This window comes from Eretmochelys imbricata, chromosome 20 (assembly GCF_965152235.1).
Source record: "Eretmochelys imbricata isolate rEreImb1 chromosome 20, rEreImb1.hap1, whole genome shotgun sequence".
NCBI classification, from domain to species: domain Eukaryota; kingdom Metazoa; phylum Chordata; order Testudines; family Cheloniidae; genus Eretmochelys; species Eretmochelys imbricata.
In genome coordinates, this window is record NC_135591.1 from 1,199,253 (window position 1) to 1,220,142 (window position 20,890).

General features: G+C 63.1%; 1 protein-coding gene across 1 annotated transcript in view; it reads left to right on the forward strand.

Annotated features, from left to right (window-relative positions):
• Window positions 1–8,767: 8,767 nt before the first annotated feature.
• The window catches only part of PRPF40B (pre-mRNA processing factor 40B), a 28,186-nt gene continuing 16,063 nt past the window's right edge, over window positions 8,768–20,890 (forward strand). Inside the window, 15 exon segments of the mRNA XM_077838570.1 lie at window positions 8,768–8,812; window positions 11,101–11,181; window positions 12,589–12,732; window positions 13,379–13,453; window positions 13,907–13,934; window positions 14,233–14,258; window positions 14,477–14,554; window positions 15,167–15,277; window positions 15,600–15,720; window positions 16,571–16,595; window positions 17,059–17,223; window positions 17,785–17,899; window positions 18,355–18,431; window positions 18,706–18,870; window positions 19,724–19,832. Of these exon segments, the coding sequence (XP_077694696.1) occupies window positions 8,810–8,812; window positions 11,101–11,181; window positions 12,589–12,732; window positions 13,379–13,453; window positions 13,907–13,934; window positions 14,233–14,258; window positions 14,477–14,554; window positions 15,167–15,277; window positions 15,600–15,720; window positions 16,571–16,595; window positions 17,059–17,223; window positions 17,785–17,899; window positions 18,355–18,431; window positions 18,706–18,870; window positions 19,724–19,832 (1,323 nt within the window). The 5' untranslated portion in view covers window positions 8,768–8,809.

A 20,890-nucleotide genomic window follows, 5' to 3' on the forward strand; every position in this document is an offset into this window, starting at 1 on the left:
TGGTCTCGGCAGACAGGCCAGGACTCTCGGGCTCCCCTCTCCCAGTGTGGGGCGAGGGGAAAGCCTTCTGCTGCATTTGAGGGGACCAGGATTGGGCCCCCTAGTGACTGCTCAGCGTAGGGGGCCCAGCGATGGCCCCACGACCCAGCAGCCCTCGTGGCTGGGGATTTCCTCCCCCATGCACAGCCAGCCCGGGAGCAGACACCCATTTCCTCGCCTGTTTTATCTGCTCCTTGTGTTAAATCCTGCGATGGCGGTGTGTTAGGGAGGGAACAAGCCCTTGCTGTAGCCGCGTCCTGACGGCGCAGGGAGAGCAGAGGGCCCTCCCTGGACGCAGGCTGGGGCCTAGGTGCAGCCGTCAGCTGTTCCTGGGCACCATGGTTCTGCTGCTGACCCCCCCATAACCTGGTAGGTGCACATGTGGGGGGGCCAGACCCCTGGCTGTGTCAGTCGCCTGTAGCTTCACTGGAGTCAATGGGGCCAGACCCCTGGCTGTGTCAGTCGGCTGTAGCTTCATTGGAGTCAATGGGACCAGACCCCTGGCTGTGTCAGTCGGCTGTAGCTTCATTGGAGTCAATGGGACCAGACCCCTGGCTGTGTCAGTCGGCTGTCATTCCATGAACACCCACAGCACTGCACTGATTTACAGCAGCTGAGGATGCGACCCTGGGCTGTTGGTTCCCACTCCCTGCACGGCTCCGGATGGGGCTGACTAAAGTCCAGTTGTAGGGTCTCAGCAGGCTCTGGCCCCATCTGCCTTGTTCGGTCATTCTGTAGCCACCTGCTCATAGCCCCTCGCATCCTGGCGGCTTCCACAGCCTCCTGGGGCCAGGGCCAGGGCTGTCCTTGGATGGAGGGACCTGCAGGGAGCAGCGGGAAATGAGCTGATGGATCATTAGGCCACACTCTCCTGTAGGGGGCGCTGTGCACCTGTCTCTCAGGTGACACCTAATCAGAATCAAAGCCAGGACAGGTCTCAAGGCAGGAGGTTGTGGGTGTCTTGGCCCAGCTCCGGCTCGAGCCCGTTACAGTCTGTTCCTGAGGCTCCGTCTGTGACGAAGTGGGACTGTTCTTAATGGTTCCTCTGAATAGTGTGGGGGTGCCTCAGTTTCCCCTGTGCAGTTCTTAAGTCTCTAGGGGGTGGGGTAAGGGTGTATGATCATTGCAGAGCCCTAGAGGGCAGGTGTGTGCAGGGGTCTGGACACAGAGAAGGGCCAACACCCTGTTTCCTGGCAACTGATGGCCTGGGCCCTTCCCCCCTGCAAGGTGAGAGCTAAAGGGTTGGAGAACAAAAGAATCCGGTGATCTCCTGGCCCGGGAAAGGGACAAAGCCCAGAGGAGGAGGGGCTGGAGAGAGTTTCTGTTTGTGGCTGGCTGGAGACATGGAGTGAAGTGCAGATGTGGTTGTCTGGCTCACTGCCCCCCAAAATGGACCCAGCTGAGGGGTCCTGTTCTCTGCACCTACAAGCTCTGTGTTAGACCATGTTCCTGTCGTCTAATAAACCTCTGTTTTACTGGCTGGCTGAGAGTCCCGTCTGACTGCGGAGTTGGGGTGCAGGACCCTCTGGCTGCCCCAGGACACCGCCTGGGCGGACTCGCTGTGGGAAGCGCACGGAGGGGCAGAGGAGGCTGAATGCTCCGAGGTCAGACCCAGGAAGGTGGAAGCCGGGTGAGCTGTGTGTCCTGCAGACAGGCTGCTCCCAGAGAGGAGACTCCCCCAGAGTCCTGCCTGGCTTCATGGGGAGCAGTTCCCGAGCATCGCCCGGGGACTCTGTGACACTGTCCGCTTCCTGTCCCCAACTGCGCAGGGTGTTGCTCTGCAGGTGTTAACCAGCCGCCACACCTGCCCCAGAGCCACCGGCAGGCCCGGGCCGGGGGACAATCCTGGTGCAGTGCAGCGGGCAGCGCCATGCCCCGCCGACGCCATGGTTCCATGTCACTGCGGGGTGATCGCTTTACTCCCGGCTGACTCTGATGAAAGGCAGGTCAGGATCGGGCCCAGTAGGTCTGATTTGGAAGTGTAGCTTCCTGCACTGGACGGTCACAGCCGGCTGGTCCCCTCACTGGGTTTGAAACCAGCAACAAGAGGCCAGCACCGCAGGGGGAACCAAGGTCACAATCTGCCCCAGTCCCATTCCTAAATGCCTGATGGCGAAGTCTGAAAGCAGAGGCTGAGAGAGGCTCTAAATGTGATCACATGGAAAGGCAAGTGGTCCTGCTGGAAAATAATCCTCTGCCGTTTTAATGCCTGCCTGTCAAAACCCGTCTTAGGGGCTGTGACCCACAAAGCCAGTGCCAGGAAGGGGGCTGCGGAGAAGCTGGATTCTGATGCATGCAGGGAGCTTTCTCTGCATGTGCGTCAGGGCTCCTGGGCGCTGCTCCCGGCTCTGAAACCCACCAGACACCGAGTGCGGGGCGGCCAGCCAGGCCGTGCATTTGCATTGGCTGGATCCAGCCCAGGTGAGGAGAGAAAGAGACAGATTCTGCTCTCAGCTCCCCTGGGGGAAATCCAGAGTCACCCCACTGCAGTGGGGTCAGGACCAGATTGTCTCAAGAGATGCCAGTGTAATGCTGTAGTAACTCACTGACTCCCAAGGACTCACCGTGGATCGATGCCATCGCTGCAGAGACAGACTCTGGCCCCAGCTGAGCCCCACGGTTAGGCCTTTCCCAGAGGAGAAGGCGTTCGTGTGAGTGCGCCCCCTTCTGGCCACGCCCCTCCCACCAGGACTCTGTCCCAGCGACTCCAGCGGGCCAGTCATAGGAGCAGGAGCAGGCCTGACGTATTTCTTTGCACGCAGCGATGTGGCGATATTGGCCCCCTTGGCCTCAGTACCACGAAGTCACCAGACCTGATTTGTGCAAGGGGGCAGCGCCCAGGGTTAGAACTCGGTGCGTGGTGGGTTGTGCGGGACGCTCCAGCTCTGTGCCCTGAGGGAGCCGGGCAGCCCCGCTGGGTCACAGTGACCTGGATGCGTGTGAGTGCGTTGGAGGGCAGGGCCCTTCATTTCTGCACACACTGCGGTAATCCCCCCCGCCCCCACAGCCTCCTCCCCGTATCCACACGTACCACAGGGACGAAGCCACCCCCACCCTGGCAGGCAGCATCTCTTAATGTTGATAAATGCAAAGTAACGCACCTTGGAAAACATAATCCCAACTACACATACACAATGGGGTCTAAATTAGCTGTTACCACTCAAGAAAGAGATCGTGGAGTCACTGTGGATAGTTCTCTGAAAACATCCCCTCAATGTGCAGTGGCAGTCAAAAAAGCGATAGATAATAAGACAGAAAATTTCGTATTGCCTCTATATAAATCCATGGTACGCCCACATCTTGAATACTGCGTGCAAATGTTGTCGCCCCATCTCAAAGAAGATATACTGGAATTGGAAAAGGTTCAGAAAAGGGCAACAAAAATGATGAGGGGTATAGAATGGCTTCTGTATGAGGAGAGATTAATAAGAGTGGGACTTTTCAGCCTGGAAAAAAGACAACTAAGGGGATATATGATAGAGGTCTATAAAACCATGAGTGGTATAGAGAAAGTAAATAAGGAAGTGTTATTCACTCCTTCTCATAATACAAGAACAAGGGGCCACCAAATGCAATTAATAGGTAGCAGGTTTTAAACAAAGTATTATTTATTATTATTTAAAAGAAAGTATTTTTTTCACACAATGCACTGTTAACTTCTGGAACTCCTTGCCAGAGGGTGTTGTGAAGGCCAATATTATAACGGGGTCAAAAGGGAGCTAGATGGATTCATGGAGGCTAGGTCCATCAATGGCTATTAGCCAGGATGGGCAGGGATGGTGTCCCTAGCCTCTGTTTGCCAGAAGCTGGGATTGGATGACAGGGCATGGACCGCTTGATGATAATCTGTCTGTTTATTCCCTTTGGGGCACCTGGCATTGACCACTGTCGGTAGACAGGATACTGGGCTTGATGGACCTTTGGTCTGACCCAGTCTGGCAGCTCTTATGATCTTATGGGCCAGTTCCTCAGCTGGTGTGCCACCAGCATAGCTCCATGATGCTCACCCTGGCTTGCTGTGGGAAGGTTGCAGTGTCTCTCTGTTCCCCACCAAGCTGGGAGTGGCTACAAAGTGCTTGGCGAGCCTGCGAAGGGTGGGGCAGGATGCAAGCCATGGTGCTGGTCTAGGGCACCTAGGGCTAGTGCCTGCCCCCCACGGAAGTCGGGATGCTCAGTGGCCAGTCTGGTTGCGGGGTGTCACGGAGTCCCCGGGCGATGCTCGGGAACCGCTCCCCATGAAGCCAGGCAGGACTCTGGGGGAGTCTCCTCTCGGGGAGCAGCCTGTCTGCAGGACACACAGCTCACCTGGCTCCACCTTCCTGGGTCCGACCTCAGAGCCTCCAGCCTCCTCTGCCCCTCCGGGCGCTGCCCACCGCGAGTCCGCCCAGGCGGGGTCCTGGGGGGGGCCAGAGGGTCCTGCCCCCCAGCTCCGCAGTCAGACGGGACTCTCAGCCAGCCAGTAACACAGAAGGTTTATTAGATGACAGGAACATGGTCTAACACAGAGCTTGTAGGTGCAGAGAACAGGACCCCTCAGCTGGGTCCATTTTGGGGGGCAGTGAGCCAGACAACCCCGTCTGCCCTTCACTCCACATCCCCAGTCAGCCTCAAACTGAAACTCCCTCCAGCCCCTCCTCCTCTGCGCTTTGTCCCTTTCCCGGGCCAGGAGGTCACCGGATTCCTTTGTTCTCCAACCCTTTAGCTCTCACCTGGCAGGGGGAAGGGCCCAGGCCACCAGTTGCCAGGAGACAGAGTGTCGCCATTTATGTACCCTGGCCCTGTGCTCTGCAACAATTACACCCCCTTATCCCACCACCTAGAGACTTAAGAACTGCCTAAGGGAAACTGAGGCACCCCTCCAGTATTCAGAGGAAACATTAAGAACAGTCCCGCTTCGTCACATGGGGATGGAGCACAAGGCCTCAGACCAGGTAATGGTGGGGAAGTTCTGCTAGCCCCATTTCCCAGATGCGGGAGTGGAGAAGCAGACACTTGCCTAAGGTCAGGCAGCCACTTAGTGGCAGAGAAAGGAAGAGAACCCAGGAGTCCTGACTCCCAGACCTCTTCTCTAGCCCTACCAATGCTGTGAAGGCTTTTATGACAGTGAGCTGGCTGCCCCCTAATTTACACACCCACAGAGTGGGGAGAATCTGTCCATCCTCATATACCCCTGGCTGGCTCTCTCTCCTACACCCCAGCTCTCTCTCTCATACACATCATCTATCTATCCATCCGTCCATCCCCACACATCCCTTCTCTCTGTCTGTCCCCTACACCCCCTATCTATCCATCCGTCCATCCTCATACATCCCCTTTGTCTGTCTGCCCCCTACACCCCCTATCTATCCATCCATCCACCCCCATACACCTCCTCTATCTATCTATCCATCCCCACACATCCCCTCTGTCTGTCCCCTACACCCCCTATCTATCCATCCATCCATCCTCATACATCCCCTTTGTCTGTCTGTCCCCTACACCGCCTATCTATCCATCCATCCATCCCCATACACCTCCTCTATCTATCTATCCATCCCCACACACCCCCTATGTCTGTCTGTCCCCTACACTCCCTATCTATCCATCCGTCCATCCTCATACATCCCCTTTGTCTGTCTGTCCCCTACACCGCCTATCTATCCATCCATCCATCCCCATACACCTCCTCTATCTATCTATCCATCCCCACACACCCCCTATGTCTGTCTGTCCCCTACACCCCCTATCTATCCATCCGTCCATCCTCATACATCCCCTTTGTCTGTCTGCCCCCTACACCCCCTATCTATCCATCCATCCATCCCCATACACCTCCTCTATCTATCTATCCATCCCCACACATCCCCTCTGTCTGTCCCCTACACCCCCTATCTATCCATCCATCCATCCTCATACATCCCCTTTGTCTGTCTGTCCCCTACACCGCCTATCTATCCATCCATCCATCCCCATACACCTCCTCTATCTATCTATCCATCCCCACACATCCCCTCTGTCTGTCCCCTATACCCCCTATCTATCCATCCATCCATCCTCATACATCCCCTTTGTCTGTCTGTCCCCTACACCGCCTATCTATCCATCCATCCATCCCCATACACCTCCTCTATCTATCTATCCATCCCCACACACCCCCTATGTCTGTCTGTCCCCTACACCCCCTATCTATCCATCCATCCATCCCCATACACCTCCTCTATCTATCTATCCATCCCCACACATCCCCTCTGTCTGTCCCCTACACCCCCTATCTATCCATCCATCCATCCTCACACATCCCCTCTGTCTGTCTGTCCCCTACACCCTCAATCTATCCATCCCCAGACACCCCCGATGTGACGAAGTGGGACTGTTCTTAATGTTTCTTCTGAATAGTGTGGGGGTGCCTCAGTTTCCCCTAGGCAGTTCTTAAGTATCTAGGTGGTGGGGTAAGGGTGTATGATCATTGCAGAGCCCTAGAGGGCATGTGTGTGCAGGAGTCTGGACACAGAGAATGGCCGACACCCTGTTTCCTGGCCACTGATGGCCTGGGCCCTTCCCCCCTGCGAGGTGAGAGCTAAAGGGTTGGAGAACAAAGGAATCCGGTGACCTCCTGGCCCAGGAAAGGAACAAAGCCCAGAGGAGGAGGGGCTGGAGGGAGTTTCAGTTGGGGGCTGGCTGGGACATGGAGTGAAGGGCGGACGGGGTTGTCTGGCTCACTGCCCCCCAAAATGGACCCAGCTGAGGGGTTCTGTTCTCTGCACCTACAAGCTCTGTGTTAGACCATGTTCCAGTCATCTAATAAACCTCTGTTTTACTGGCTGGCTGAGAGTCACGTCTGACTGCGGAGTTGGGGGGCAGGACCCTCTGGCTTCCCCAGGAGCCCTGCCTGAGCGGACTCGCTGGGGGAAGCGCACGGAGGGGCAGAGGATGCTGAATGCTCCGAGGTCAGACCCAGGAAGGTGGAAGCTGTGTGAGCTGTGTGTCCTGCAGACAGGCTGCTCCCAGAAAGGCGACTGCCCCAGAGTCGTGACTGGCTTCCTGGGGAGCAGTTCCAGAGCATCGCCCGGGGACCCCGGGACACCCTCTTTCTATCTTCACATAGGGACTACTCTGAATAGTTGCATTGAATCAGCTGTAGGATCGGGTCCTGAGCTGGCTATCTGGGGCCTTCGCTGTTCTAGGGATTTGGGGCTGAGGAGGGTGGGCTTGGGGCTAGTCTCCTAAACGTGGTGGGAAGTACGCCGGGCCGTACGCTGGTCTCATTGCAGTGGAGGCTGAGGGGAGGAATGGGAGGAGAATTGGGCGCTGGGTGTCTATTTTAGAACCTTAAATTGGGCCAGAGGAAGCGCTGAGGGGAGGTTTGGTCCCGGTGCCACCCAGAAGCTTTATAGTCCTGGGGGTGGATTCGTTCCCTTTTCTGTGACTTTCACAAGCGCGGCCCGTTCTGTACCCGCTGCAGGGCCTGGGAGCTGAGCCTGCGCTTCATCAAGTGGCCCCTCATTGTGTGTCTTCGGTGCTCGGCAGCCGTGGGGCAGCAGGTTGGGTCAGAGGCACAGAGCTCCGGGGGGAGATGGGCTGGGGGGCACGGGCTGTGCCAAGTGGGCAGAGTCCGATGGGCATTGGATCCACAGGGGGCAGGTAAAGGGCCTGCAAGGGTGGGTGGGAGCACTGGGGAAGGAGCTGAGGGGCGGGGAACGTCCAGGGCCAGCCTGCCCGGCCCTGGCCCCCCCGAGAACTGCTCCCCCCCGCCTGGCCCGAGCCCCCCCCCGGTCCCTGGCCCTGGCCCTGGCTCTGTCCGAAGAGGATTCAGGTGCCACCTTTGTTGCTGGCAGTTTGGGGCCTTAAACGCGCTGGGTTTCTCGGCTGCCCGCAGGGAGGGGGCGTGAAGGGCTCTGCAGCTCGGGGGGCTCTGAAAAGCCCCGGTGGCCCCAGGGCGGTGGAGGGGCCCGTGGAGTCCCAGCACTGCGGGGCCAGGAGCCGGTGGGATCCAGCTGGCACAGGCCTGGGGGGCGCTGGAGACAGTGAGGCGCGCAGGAGGGAAGGATGGGAATCTGCCCAAGGACAGGCACCGGGTCAGGGCCACAACAGGGAACAGAACCCAGGAGTCCGGGCTCCCAGCCCCCCCCCCCTCCCCGCTCTAACCACTAGCCCCCACTCCCCCCCCTCAGCTGGGAACAGAACCCAGGAGTCCGGGCTCCCAGCCCCCCCCCCCGCTCTAACCACTAGCCCCCACTCCCCCCCCCTCAGCTGGGAACAGAACCCAGGAGTCCGGGCTCCCAGCCCCCCCCCGCTCTAACCACTAGCCCCCACTCCCCCCCCTCAGCTGGGAACAGAACCCAGGAGTCCGGGCTCCCAGCCCCCCCCCCCGCTCTAACCACTAGCCCCCACTCCCACCCCTCAGCTGGGAACAGAACCCAGGAGTCCGGGCTCCCAGCCCCCCCCCCGCTCTAACCACTAGCCCCCACTCCCCCCCCCTCAGCTGGGAACAGAACCCAGGAGTCCGGGCTCCCAACCCCCCCCCCCGCTCTAACCACTAGCCCCCACTCCCCCCCCCTCAGCTGGGAACAGAACCCAGGAGTCCGGGCTCCCAGCCCCCCCCCCGCTCTAACCACCAGCCCCCACTCCCACCCCTCAGCTGGGAACAGAACCCAGGAGTCCGGGCCGGGGGCCCGCAGCCCGGCCCGGCAGCGAAGGGGTGCCGCCCTGGCCCCGCCCCCGCCCGGCCCGCCAATGGCAGCGCCGCTTACTGCCGGGTGGGCGCGCGGGCCCAGCTGACAGCGGCTCCGGCATGGTAACGTCCCGCTTTGTGCCCCGGCCCCCCCGCCCGGCCCGAGCCCCCCCCCGGGAACTGCCCCGCCCCCAGCACTGCCCCCCCGCCCGGCCCGAGCCCCCCCCCGGGAACTGCCCCGCCCCCAGCACTGCCCCCCCGCCCGGCCCGAGCCCCCCCGCGCGGGAACTGCCCCGCCCCCAGCACTGCCCCCCCGCCCGGCCCGAGCCCCCCCCCGGGAACTGCCCCGCCCCCAGCACTGCCCCCCCCGCCCGGCCCGAGCCCCCCCCCCCGGGAACTGCCCCGCCCCCAGCATTGCCCCCCCCGCCCGGCCCGAGGCCCCCCCCCGGGAACTGCCCCGCCCCCAGCATTGCCCCCCCCGCCCGGCCCGAGCCCCCCCCCGTGGGAACTGCCCCGCCCCCAGCACTGCCCCCCCGCCCGGCCCGAGCTCCCCCCTCGGGAACTGCCCCGCCCCCAGCACTGCCCCCCCCGCCCGGCCCGAGCCCCCCCCGCGGGAACTGCCCCACCCCCAGCACTGCCCCCCCTGCCCGGCCCGAGCCCCCTCCCGCGGGAATTGTCCCGCCCCGATCCCTCCCCGCCCCCAGCACTGACCCCCACGCCCGGCCCCAGCCCCGGGAAATGCCCCCCCCACCCGAGCCCCCCCTCCCCGGCAACTGCCCCGCCCGGCCCGAGCCCCCCTCAGCCCCCCCGGTACTGCCCCCCCTGCATGGGCTCAGCTCCTCTCCAGCACAGCCACCCCCCCCACGCACAGGCTGAGCCCTCCCGGGGCTGGCAGCTGGGGGGTGCCCCGGGACTGGGGCTTCTCCCTGCGCAGGAGCAGTGGGCCCCACACGCTGCCCCTGGGTCTGTGCCTGCCAGGCTGGGGGGGCGGGGAGGTAAAAGGGGGGGCAGGGTTATCCCCCTGCCTTGATACAGACCCCCCCGCCCCCTCCACACACACGCCTCCAGGCCCCCTCCCCCGCCCAGCCAGTGACCCCTGGTGGGGGCATATGTGCTGCAGGGGCTGGCAGCATGGGGCCGTGCCCGGCGCTGGGCAAAGGGCAGCCAATATCCTCCAAATGAATCATGGACAGCCAGCCCTACCCGCCACGCCCCCCCCCACCGGGCCTCAGCCTGCCCTGGGGTCCCCCGCCCCACCGGGCCTCAGCCTGCCCTGGGGTCCCCCGCCCCACCGGGCCTCAGCCTGCCCCGGGGTCCCCCGCCAGGCCCCATCCAACAGCCCTCAGCTTGGCCCCAGGCTCCCCCACCCATGCCCAGAAGGAGCAGCCCACTCATCCCTGGGCCTCTCCAGTGGGGCAGCCCACAGCAGGTGGGTGAGCAGCCATTTGTGGCCAAGGGGAGAGGGGTCATGATATGACACCTGCCCAGTGAGAGCTGAGACACCCAACTCGTTACACACAGGGTCCGTCAGCATTGCTACTGGCCTGGATCATCCTCAGCCCAGGGAGCCGCGGACCGGGCTCTGCATTCTGCTGGGGAGCGCGGTGTTCTGAAAATAAAGATTGATCCGTCCCCATATGCACCCTCCATCCATCTATCCCATACACACCTTCTGTCCATCTATTCCATACGCACCCTCCATCCAGCCCCATACACACTATCTGTTCCATACGCACCCTCTATCCATCCCCATATGCACACTCTATCTAGCCATCTACCTATCCCCATACGCTTCTTCCCTCCAGCCATCCAGCCCCATACACACCCTGCATCCATCCATCCCCGTACACATACTCCATCAATCCATCTACTAATCCCCATACACACCCCCTGTCTATCCATCCATCCATCCATCCCCATACACACTGTCTATTCCATATGCGCCCTCTATCCACCCATCCCCATTTGCACCCTCTATGCATCTATCCCCATACACATTATCTACCCATCTATCACATATGCACCCTCCATCCATCCCCATAGGCACCCTCCATCCATCCCCTATGCAACCTTTATCCATCTATCCATCCCCATACTCATCTCCTGTCTGTCTATCCATCCATCCCCATACACAGCCTCTGTCAATCCATTTCAGGGAAGATGCAGCTTCTCTTTAGTCTGTGCTTCCCTGTCCTTTGCTTCACTTGTTTTCTGGTGTCTATTTTAGTTAAAATAAGATACGATTTAGTGTCTGCATGAGGACCCCCTATGTAAGATACTGCACAGCACTCCAGGCAGGGCTGGGCATGGAACCCAGGAGTCCTGACTCCCAGCCTCTCCTGCTCTCAGCACAAGACCATCCTTTCGTACCAGCTTGTCCTGCATTTACTGTTCTCTCTTGCTGTTGACAGTCGGCTCAGGACTCCAGCAGCGGCCCTGCAGGGCAGCCGGCCCCGTATCCCACTGCCCCCCCGATGATGCCTCCACCCTTTGTAAGTTACCTGTGCCTGGCGCCGCTTAGTCGCCAAACCAGCATGACCCACCCGTCCCAGAGCGCAGCGCAAAGGGGGAAGGAATGGCTGGCCTGGCCGTGTGGGATGACTGTGCAAAGTGCAGTACGCTGGCTGCGTGCGCGTGTGAGCGTGTGTGAGCACGTGTGAGCGTGTATGTGTACACATGTGCGCACGTGTGTGTGTTGGTGTGTGTGTGTGCGTGTGCACGAACACGTGGGTGGGGGTGGGGGCGCATGCGGGTATGGGGGGCACACGTGTGTGTGTGTGTGCACGAACACGTGGGTGGGGGTGGGGCGCATGGGGGGCACACGTGTGTGTGTTGGTGTGTGTGTGTGTGCACGAACACGTGGGTGGGGGTGGGGGCGCATGCGGGTATGGGGGGCACACGTGGGTGTGTGTGTGCACGAACACGTGGGTGGGGATGGGGCGCATGGGGGGCACACGTGTGTGTGTTGGTGTGTGTGTGTGTGCACGAACACGTGGGTGGGGGTGGGGGCGCATGCGGGTATGGGGGCATACGTGTGTGTGTTGGCGTGTGTGTGTGCACGAACATGTGGGTGGGGGTGGGGGCGCATGCGGGTATGGGGGGCACACGTGTGTGTGTTGGCGTGTGTGTGTGCACAAACACGTGGGTGGGGGTGGGGGCGCATGCGGGTATGGGGGCACACGTGTGTGTGTTGGCGTGTGCGTGTGCACGAACACGTGGGTGGGGGTGGGGGGCGCATGGGGGTGCACACGTGTGTGTGTTGGCGTGTGTGTGTGCACGAACACGTGGGTGGGGGTGGGGGCGCATGCGGGTATGGGGGGCACACGTGTGTGTGTTGGCGTGTGCGTGTGCACGAACACGTGGGTGGGGGTGGGGCGCATGGGGTGCACACGTGTGTGTGTTGGCGTGTGCGTGTGTGCACGAACACGTGGGTGGGGGTGGGGGCGCATGCGGGTATGGGGGCACACGTGTGTGTGTTGGCGTGTGCGTGTGCACGAACACGTGGGTGGGGGTGGGGGCGCATGGGGGTGCACACGTGTGTGTGTTGGCGTGTGTGTGCACGAACACGTGGGTGGGGGTGGGGCGCATGCGGGTATGGGGGGCACACGTGTGTGTTTGCGTGCGTGTGCGTGAGTGCGCACACTCGTTGCTCTGCGTTAGCTCAGACGGGGCAGCTTGTGCTGCCTTCGCGGGCGAGGGGAGCTGCCGGGGTGCGAAGCCCCCGCGGACGTGCTGCGGTGGTGACACGGAGGCACCCTGAGTGAGCTGTGCCAGTGGCTGCTGTGGGCCGCGCAGAGTGGGGGGGTCCCTGGCTGGCCAGGGCCAGTCCCTTCAGCAGGGGGCTGCCCTGGGGCCGGGCTGAGCAGCAACATGCAGCCTGTGTCTCTTCTTGTTCCTAGATGCCTCCTCCTGGAATCCCCCCTCCTTTCCCCCCCCTGGGACTCCCTCCTATCGGGCAGAGACCGCCAGCGATGCCCCCCATGCCCCCCGGCATGATGCCGCCTCTGCTCCCCCCCATGGCAGGGCCCCCACCCATAGGACAGGTAAAGGCACTCCCTTCGTCTCTCTGTCTGAGCCCAGGGCCCCCCTGGAGCCTCCGCTCCAGGTGGAATGTCAGTGCAGGACCATGGCATCGCACACGTGGGACTCATCGTCTGGGAAGCAGGGGCCAGTTGGTTGCGGGGAGGGGGGATTGGGAGCCAGGACTCCTAGGTTCTATTCCCAGCTCTGGGAGGGAAACGGGGTCTGCTGGGGTAGAGCGGGGGAGGCTGGGAGCCAGGACTCCTGGGTTCTATCCCAGCACTGGTCTCATGGGCCTACGGCTGCAGGTCAGTCCCTCTCCCAGGCTGGGGGAAGTGGGGAAAGTGGCTGAGCAGTGTAACTCGGGGGAGGGGGCCGGGCTCTGGCGAGGGCTGGCTGGGCCAGGGGCTCTCTGCAGCCAAAAGTTTCCTGTTAAACCTCGATGATAAAGATGTTGGGAAAAGCCCCATGTGGATGTAGGTTCTGTGGCCCCATGTCCCTGTGGCCCCGATCCTGTGATCAGAGCCACGCTGCCGGTGTTCCATTGACACTGGTGGGGATCACAGGGTGGGGTTCTGAGCCAGAGGGTCCGGCCATTTCCCCAGCTCCATTGGCCCCGTGCCTGCCGGCTGATGTGCCAGGCTGCCATGCCACTTTTCTGTCCCCTAGATGCCACCCATGGTGCCTCCCATGATGCCAGGGATGCTGATGCCGGGGGTGCCAGCTGGTCCTGTTCCTGGAGTGGTGAGCATCCCTGGAACCTTCCCCTTTTCCAGCCAGCCATGCCCATGCTCTCCAGACAGGCCCAGCGGCAGAGGCTGCCTGGGCTGACTTGAGGGTGGAACGTAGAGGGGTCTCAATGCCCGGGTCCTGCCCCTCTCCACGGGGGCCCCACTGCCAATACTTGTTTCCAGAAAAGAGCTCAGCATTAAAATGAAATGCCACCCTCGTGTGAGGGCGGGGGGGCCAGGACTCCTGGGTTCTTTTTCCAGTTCTGCTACTGACTTGCTCACTGCAGCATTGGATCACTCAGTGGCTGGCCTCATGACTCAGTTTCCCCGTCGCAGGCGGGGCTGGCTCTGAGCTCCCTGGGGTCGTTTGCAGAGGGATTCAGGGGGCCCTGGGTGGGGGAGTCTGGTGATGGGTTGGGTCCGAGCCGCAGCCCCCAGGCTCACGGCCCCATTTCTCTTTTGGCAGGCGGCTCCTGGGACAGACCCAATTGGCGGTGAGTCCCAGGGTCCATCGCAGGGGGGTGGTCCATGGGGGAGCTGATGGCCGGTCCATCCTAGCAGGGGAGGGGGGAGCTGTCTGGAGGCTCAGGGAGGAGGGTGAAATATTTCTGCATCCCAGGGGAGCACCTGGGAGTCATGCCCGATCCTGAGGGGGGCCTGATCCTGTGCATGATGCAGGGTGCCCAGCCCTGCTAGTCTCTCTTAGGGATCTGTAACCCCCACTCTGACAGCAGCACCTGACAGCCCCCCCACCCCCAACCATCACAGTAACATACAGTTCTTGTTTTCCAGCTACTCCGGCCCAGCCAGCTCCCACGGTGAGTAGCCTCCCCCGCATCAATGCTCAGCCACGCTGCCGTACAGGCTCCCCCCATCCCTAAGGAGCATTCATACCAGCCTCTTAACCCCCGTGAATAGCAGGGGCACCGGCAGAGCTGGGGGGAGCTCAGGGCTGGTCTAGCAGGGGGCTGTGGTCAGGATTGAGGGGCACTCGCAGAGCTCCGGAGTTGATTCTTGTCACTCTTGTGCCCATTAGCTCCCGAATCCCATGGTGCCCCCCGTCCAGCAGAGCCTGATGGGCAGCGGCTCCCCCGCGCAGGATGTCCCCCGCAAGGTACTGTGTCCCGTCCCTTCCCGGTGGCTCTGGGGGGGGTCGCTGGCCAGTGACGCGGCCCTCGTGGCTGGGGTGTGTGTCAAAAGCGGCAGAAGCACCCTAACAGTGGGGGCCCTGGCCTCCTGCCCTCCTCCCCCCCGTTCCGGTGCCCCTGGTGTGTGTGCTCCCAGCCAGATCCCAGTTTAACCCCTGCGGGAGGAACTGGAGACAACAGCCAGGAAAAGCCAAACAAGCCCCGTCCATCTACCAAGGGCCTGATCCTGCCACCAGGGGGCGCCACACCCCACTGCGCGCCGCAGGTCGTGGCGTGTCGCCCCCCGCCCCTTCTCCAGTGGGGTGAGTTACCCCAGCATTTCCACCACCCCGGAGCGTGGCTCGGCAGGCCCAATCCTGACCCGACTGGCGTCATCTGGAGTTTTGCTGGGTTGCGGTGGGAGCAGGATCAGGCCCAGTGCTGTACAGGGAGGAGGCCGGGGCGGGGGCCCTGGTGGGCTGCACGGCCCTGGGGGGCAGGATCCCTGCTGAGCTGTGTGGCCTTGGGAGGGCAGCTGTGAGGAGGACTGGGGGTCGGGGCTGGTTGGACCTGACCCTGCTCTTGCTTGTGGTGCCCAGAAGCCCCCATGGAGTGAGCACAGGGCCCCTGATGGGCGCGTTTACTACTACAACCACAATTCCAAGCAGTCCACCTGGGAGAAGCCAGACGCGCTGAAGTCCAAAGCAGAGGTGAGTTCCTTCAGAGCCCTTCACCCAGCCCTGAGATGCAGCCACCTCTGGGGTGGGGCGCAGCAGCTGAGTGACAGCTGCACAGCAGTGCTAGAGAGCAGCTGGAAATGTGCATGTGTGGCCAGGAGTAGATTAGGGGGACAGAATATAACATGAGGATTTAGACCTCAGCTCTTGTGAGCCAGTGGCCTGCTCCCCTCCCCGGGCTGGCATAGAACCCAGGAGTCCTGCATCCATTAGAACCACTGGTCAGTTTCCTCCCCATAGCCCTCCATTGGCATCGGCCCTGTGGCTCAAGGTGCCCTGCTCTCTCCCTCCGCAGCTGCTGCTGTCCCAGTGTCCCTGGAGGGAGTACAAGTCGGACACGGGCAAGTCTTACTACTACAACTCCCAGAGCAAGGAGTCGCGCTGGACCAAGCCCCGGGACCTGGACGAGCTGGAGGGTAAAGGGGGTGGGAGCCCAGGGAGCTGGGGACCAGGGCAACCACACCCTTGGGAGCATAGGCAGACTCCCCCGTGCCCCAGGCTGATGCTCCTGTCTGGGCTGCAGGGTAACCCCCATGTGGGCCGGGCTGGGGGTGCAGCCAGTGCCCCCTGGGTCTCTGTGCCCCAGCCTGTGAGTGGTCCCAGACCCCCCAGTGATCATCCCTGCCACGAGGGCAGGCGTCTGTGCCTGGGCTTCCGGGCTCCAGCCCTCCCGCGCCTCCCCTGAGCTCTGCCCAGGAGTCCCATCTCACTAGACTCCTGCTCTGAGATCTTGGGGACCCGTTCAGAACAGGGGGTTGTTAGCCAGCAGGGCATAGCCCCCGCGTCCTGGGTGTGGCACGGGGAGGCAGAGGAGAAGCTGAAGTTGAGGCTGGCCAGTGCCAGGCTCCACCAGCTGGCTGCTGTGGATCTGCCATTCTCACTCTGCTCCTGTCTCTTGGTCCTGGGGGAGCTTGTGTCTCGGAGCCCAGCGCTTGGCCCAGCCTCCGGCACCTCTCAGGCACTCGCCCTGCTGAGCCGCCACGGCCCTGCCAAGCTCCTGGCATTAGGCTCAGCCCCTGGGGCTCCCGGTGCCTGGACAGATCCTGTGTCAAGGCAGGTCGGTTGCAACTAATCCTTAGCTGGCCAGTCGGACCAGCCACGTGCCCCAGACCTCAGGCCTGCTTTGTCCCGGGAGCAGCTTTAACCCTCTGCACCCGCCGGGCACAGAGGCAGAGCTCCTCACAGTGACACGTCCCCATGTTGGCCACCGGGCGCCACCCACCGGGCACCGAGTAACGGCCGGGCTCTTTGTTTCCCTCCTTGCAGCGCTCATCGAGGAGGAGGAGGCTGGGTGAGTGGCTGGCGTCTGCCCCTGGGGCTTGGACCCATTAGCTCTGACCCAGGGCGGTAAGAGCAGGGCGCCGGCACCCCCGGGAGCCAGAGGGGGCCAGGGCCCTCAGGAACGGGGACCCTTGGGGGCAAGAGCCCTCAGGAACACCCCCTAGGGGCCAGAGGAGCAGGGCCCTCAGGAACGGGGGCTGGGAGTGCACTCAGAAACGGGGCCCCCTAGGGCCAGAGAGGAGGGTACCCTCCAGAAGGCCATGGGTTTTGAGGGCAGGTACCTCCCTTGCTGGGGTGATGTGGGGAGGGCAGAGCAGAGACCACACCCCTGGCATGGAGCCTACAGGGGCCACCCTGCCCCTCATGGGTGATGGGCCCCACTGAGCCATGAGCCCAGGGGACTGGCCCTCAGGACCCTGCGTGGGCCTCTGTGTCTCGCTAGACCCAGGCTCCGGCCTTCTCTGCTCTTCCAGGAAGCATCAGGAGACGCTGTCAGGCGCCTCTAGCCCCAGCCTGTCCTCAGCCGCCACGACGGACACGGAGGCCCCGGGTGGAGAGGAGCAGGAGACGTCTGTGCTGGGGAGTGTGGCCGAAGGCCCAGAGGAAGTGGCCCTGCAGCAGGAGGAAGTGACCAGCAGGTGACGGCGACCTAGGCTGGGGGGCTACAAGCAGGGACCCCCCCCCACATATCGGGGGCGTTTGCTCTCCTCGGACACTGCGCACAGGAGCCAGTTAGCACCAGCAGGGCTGGTAACCGTGCGCAGGCCCACCTGAGCGCCGGGCACACCCAGCTCGCCGGGGATACCCTGGGCAGGAGCTGGGCCCCGTGGTGTCAGGCCCTGCTCCAGAGTGTGGAACGGAGACAACAGACGCAGGCTGGGAGAGATGATCCTGTCGGGGAGCGACGGGGCCCCCGGGCCTTCCCCCGGGATCCCCCCGTCGGGGAGCGACGGGGCCCCTGGTCCTTCCCCTGAGGGCAATTCTGCCCAGATCCACACCCCCCACCAGGACCCTGTTTGTCTATCCTGACCTCATGCCCCATAGCCCTCTCTCCTCCAGCCCCTGAGTGTTGCTGAGCCAAGCGGGATGCCCCCCTCCAGCCCAGCCTGTGCCCCTCTTCCACTCTGCCTGTGGCTCCCTGGTGTATGGCCCCCAGTGTTTCATGCCGTGACCCCAGTGTGTTTGTGTCCCCGGCACAGTGGTGACCCCGGCCGGCGGGAGGAGGAGGACGGGGGGGCCAGGGAGAGGTGCACCTGCAGCTGGAGCACTAAGGATGAGGCCAAGCTGGCCTTTAAGGAGCTGCTGAAGGACAAGGTACCAGAGCAGGGAGCCAGGGCGGGGGGCTGGCCAGGGCAGGGGGCCTGTTTGTGGGGGGCTGGGGCTGGACAGGGCCAGGGGCCTGTTTGTGGAGGGCTGGGGCTGGACAGGGCCAGGGGCCTGTTTGTGGGGGGCTGGGGCTGGCCAGGGCCGGGGGCCTGTTTGCGGGGGGCTGGGGCTGGCCAGGGCCGGGGGCCTGTTTGTGGGGGGCTGGGGCTGGACAGGAGGCTGGGGCTGGCCAGGGCCGGGGGCCTGTTTGCGGGGGGCTGGGGCTGGCCAGGGCCGGAGGCCTGTTTGTGGGGGGGCTGGGGCTGGCCAGGGCCGGGGGGCCTGTTTGCGGGGGGCTGGGGCTGGCCAGGGCCGGGGGCCTGTTTGCGGGGGGCTGGGGCTGGCCAGGGCCGGAGGCCTGTTTGTGGGGGGCTGGGGCTGGCATGGTCCCAGCTGAGTCCCAGCGTTTGGTGTCAGGGCGTCCCTCCAACACGTCGTGGGAGCTGGCCATGAAGATGATTGTGGACGATCCACGGTACAGGTAGGAACCAGCCCCACCACCAGCACCACCCCCCTTCCACGCTGGGTGCTTAGAGAAATGCAGTCCCCTGCAGGGAGTACCCGCCCCAGCCAGCGCTCCCACCCCGCTCCCCACAGCGCCCCCTGGGAGAGGCCGGGACTGTAGTACCGAGGAGCCCCCTCCCCAGCCAGCGCCCACTCCCCACAGCACCCCCGTTTCTGCCCTCGATGCTGGCCCCTCCACAGCAGCCAGTGAGGGCCTCTAACCCAGCCCAGCCCGTCCGGTGTGTGCCCAGTGCCCTGCCCAAGCTGAGCGAGAAGAAGCAGGCGTTCAATGCCTACAAGGCCCAGCGGGAGAAGGAGGAGAAGGAGGAGGCTCGGCTGAGGGCCAAGGAGGCCAAGGAGGAGCTGCAGCGTTTCCTGGAGCAGCACGAGCGGATGAGCTCCATTACCCGCTACAGGTGTGGGCGGGCGCCGGGGGGGAGAGGGGCCGGGCAGGGCGGCTGGGAGGCTGTGCGGGGAGAACGGCCTGTTGAGGGGGACCCCTGTGTTTATGGGACCTGGCCTTGGGATGCTGGATGGAGGATCCCAGAGCAGGTGGAAGGTTAGGGGAGCACGCACACAGACAGCTATTAATATTCACGATCCAACCAACCCCTGTGTGCCTCCCCTCGCCAAGCCAGGGAAAGAACCCAGGAGTCCTGGTTCCCAGCCCCCCTGCTCTAACCCACTAGACCCCACTCCCCTCGTGCTGCCGGGGAGAGAATCCAGGAGTCCTGGCGCCCCTTGCTTTAGCCACAGACCACCCTTCCCTGGCAGTTGACATGTGCGAGTCCGCTGTGGGCTGTTCTGCAGGGTCTGTGGCTAGCACGCGGGCGGGGAGGGAGGGAGTGGGGCTGAGAGCAGGTTCCAGGGTCCCCAGTTAGAAGGCATGGGGGAGGTGAGTGTCACTGGCTGGGGGGGCCCAGCAGGGCTGGGCTCTCGCCAGGGAAGCTGTTCCGGAGATGACTGAGGGAAGCAATCTTCGGGGTGGTGGGGAAGCCCTGGGGCATCTCCCCAGCCCAGAAGGGCAGTTTCAAAGCAGCTGGAGGAGCCCCTGCTAACGTCAGAAATCACCAACTGCGTCAGTCCTTCCAGGCGTCTCCGTCGCCTCTGCCCCTGAAGCCGCAGGAGCTGGGCCACGCCCTGCCCCGCTGGTTGCGCTCTGGCTCTGTCCCCATGGGGAGAAGCGTTTCACTGCGTGTCCTCACTGGGCCTGGGTGCGCAGTGAGAGCCAGGCCCAGTAACTACCCACCCTGGCCATTCCCTTCCCAGGAAAGCTGAGCAGATGTTCGGGGAGCAGGAGGTTTGGGCTGTGGTCCCCGAGCGCGACCGCAAGGAGATCTACGATGACGTGCTCTTCTTCCTGGCCAAGAAGGAGAAGGTAACGGCGGGTCCCAGCTATGGCACAGGGCAGTGATGGGCCGGTGTGACCCTGCCCGGTGTCAGAGCAGAGCACTCGGCTGTCATGGTCCAGAACGGTGACGGGCCGGTGTGACCCTGCCTGGCGTCAGTGCAGAGCACTCGGCTGTCACGCTCGAGAACGGTGACGGGACGGTGTGACCCTGCCTGGCGTCGGCATGGAGCCCACGCTGTCCCAGGCCAGTGTCAGGGCCGGTGTGACCCTGCCTGGCGTCAGTGCAGAGCACTTGGCTGTCACACTCCAGAACGGTGACGGGCCGGTGTGACCCTGCCTGGCGTCAGTGCAGAGCACTTGGCTGTCATGCTCCAGAACGGTGACGGGCCGGTGTGACCCTGCCCAGTGTCAGCACAGAGCACTCGGCTTTAACGCTCCAGAACGGTGACGGGCCGGTGTGACCCTGCCTGGCGTCAGTGCAGAGCACTCGGCTGTCACGCTTGAGAACGGTGACGGGCCGGTGTGACCCTGCCTGGCGTCAGTGCAGAGCACTCGGCTTTCACGCTCGAGAACGGTGACGGGCCGGTGTGACCCTGCCTGGCGTCAGTGCAGAGCACTCGGCTGTCACGCTCCAGAACGGTGACGGGCCGGTGTGACCCTGCCTGGCGTCAGTGCAGAGCACTCGGCTGTCACGCTCGAGAACGGTGACGGGCCGGTGTGACCCTGCCTGGCGTCAGTGCAGAGCACTCGGCTTTCACGCTCGAGAACGGTGACGGGCCGGTGTGACCCTGCCTGGCGTCAGTGCAGAGCACTCGGCTGTCACGCTCCAGAACGGTGACGGGCCGGTGTGACCCTGCCTGGCGTCAGTGCAGAGCACTCGGCTGTCACGCTCCAGAACGGTGACGGGCCGGTGTGACCCTGCCTGGCGTCGGCATGGAGCCCAGGCTGTCCCAGGCCGGTGTCAGGGCCGGTGTGACCCTGCCTAGCGTCAGTGCAGAGCACTTGGCTGTCACGCTCCAGAACGGTGACGGGCCGGTGTGACCCTGCCTGGCGTCAGTGCAGAGCACTCGGCTGTCACGCTCCAG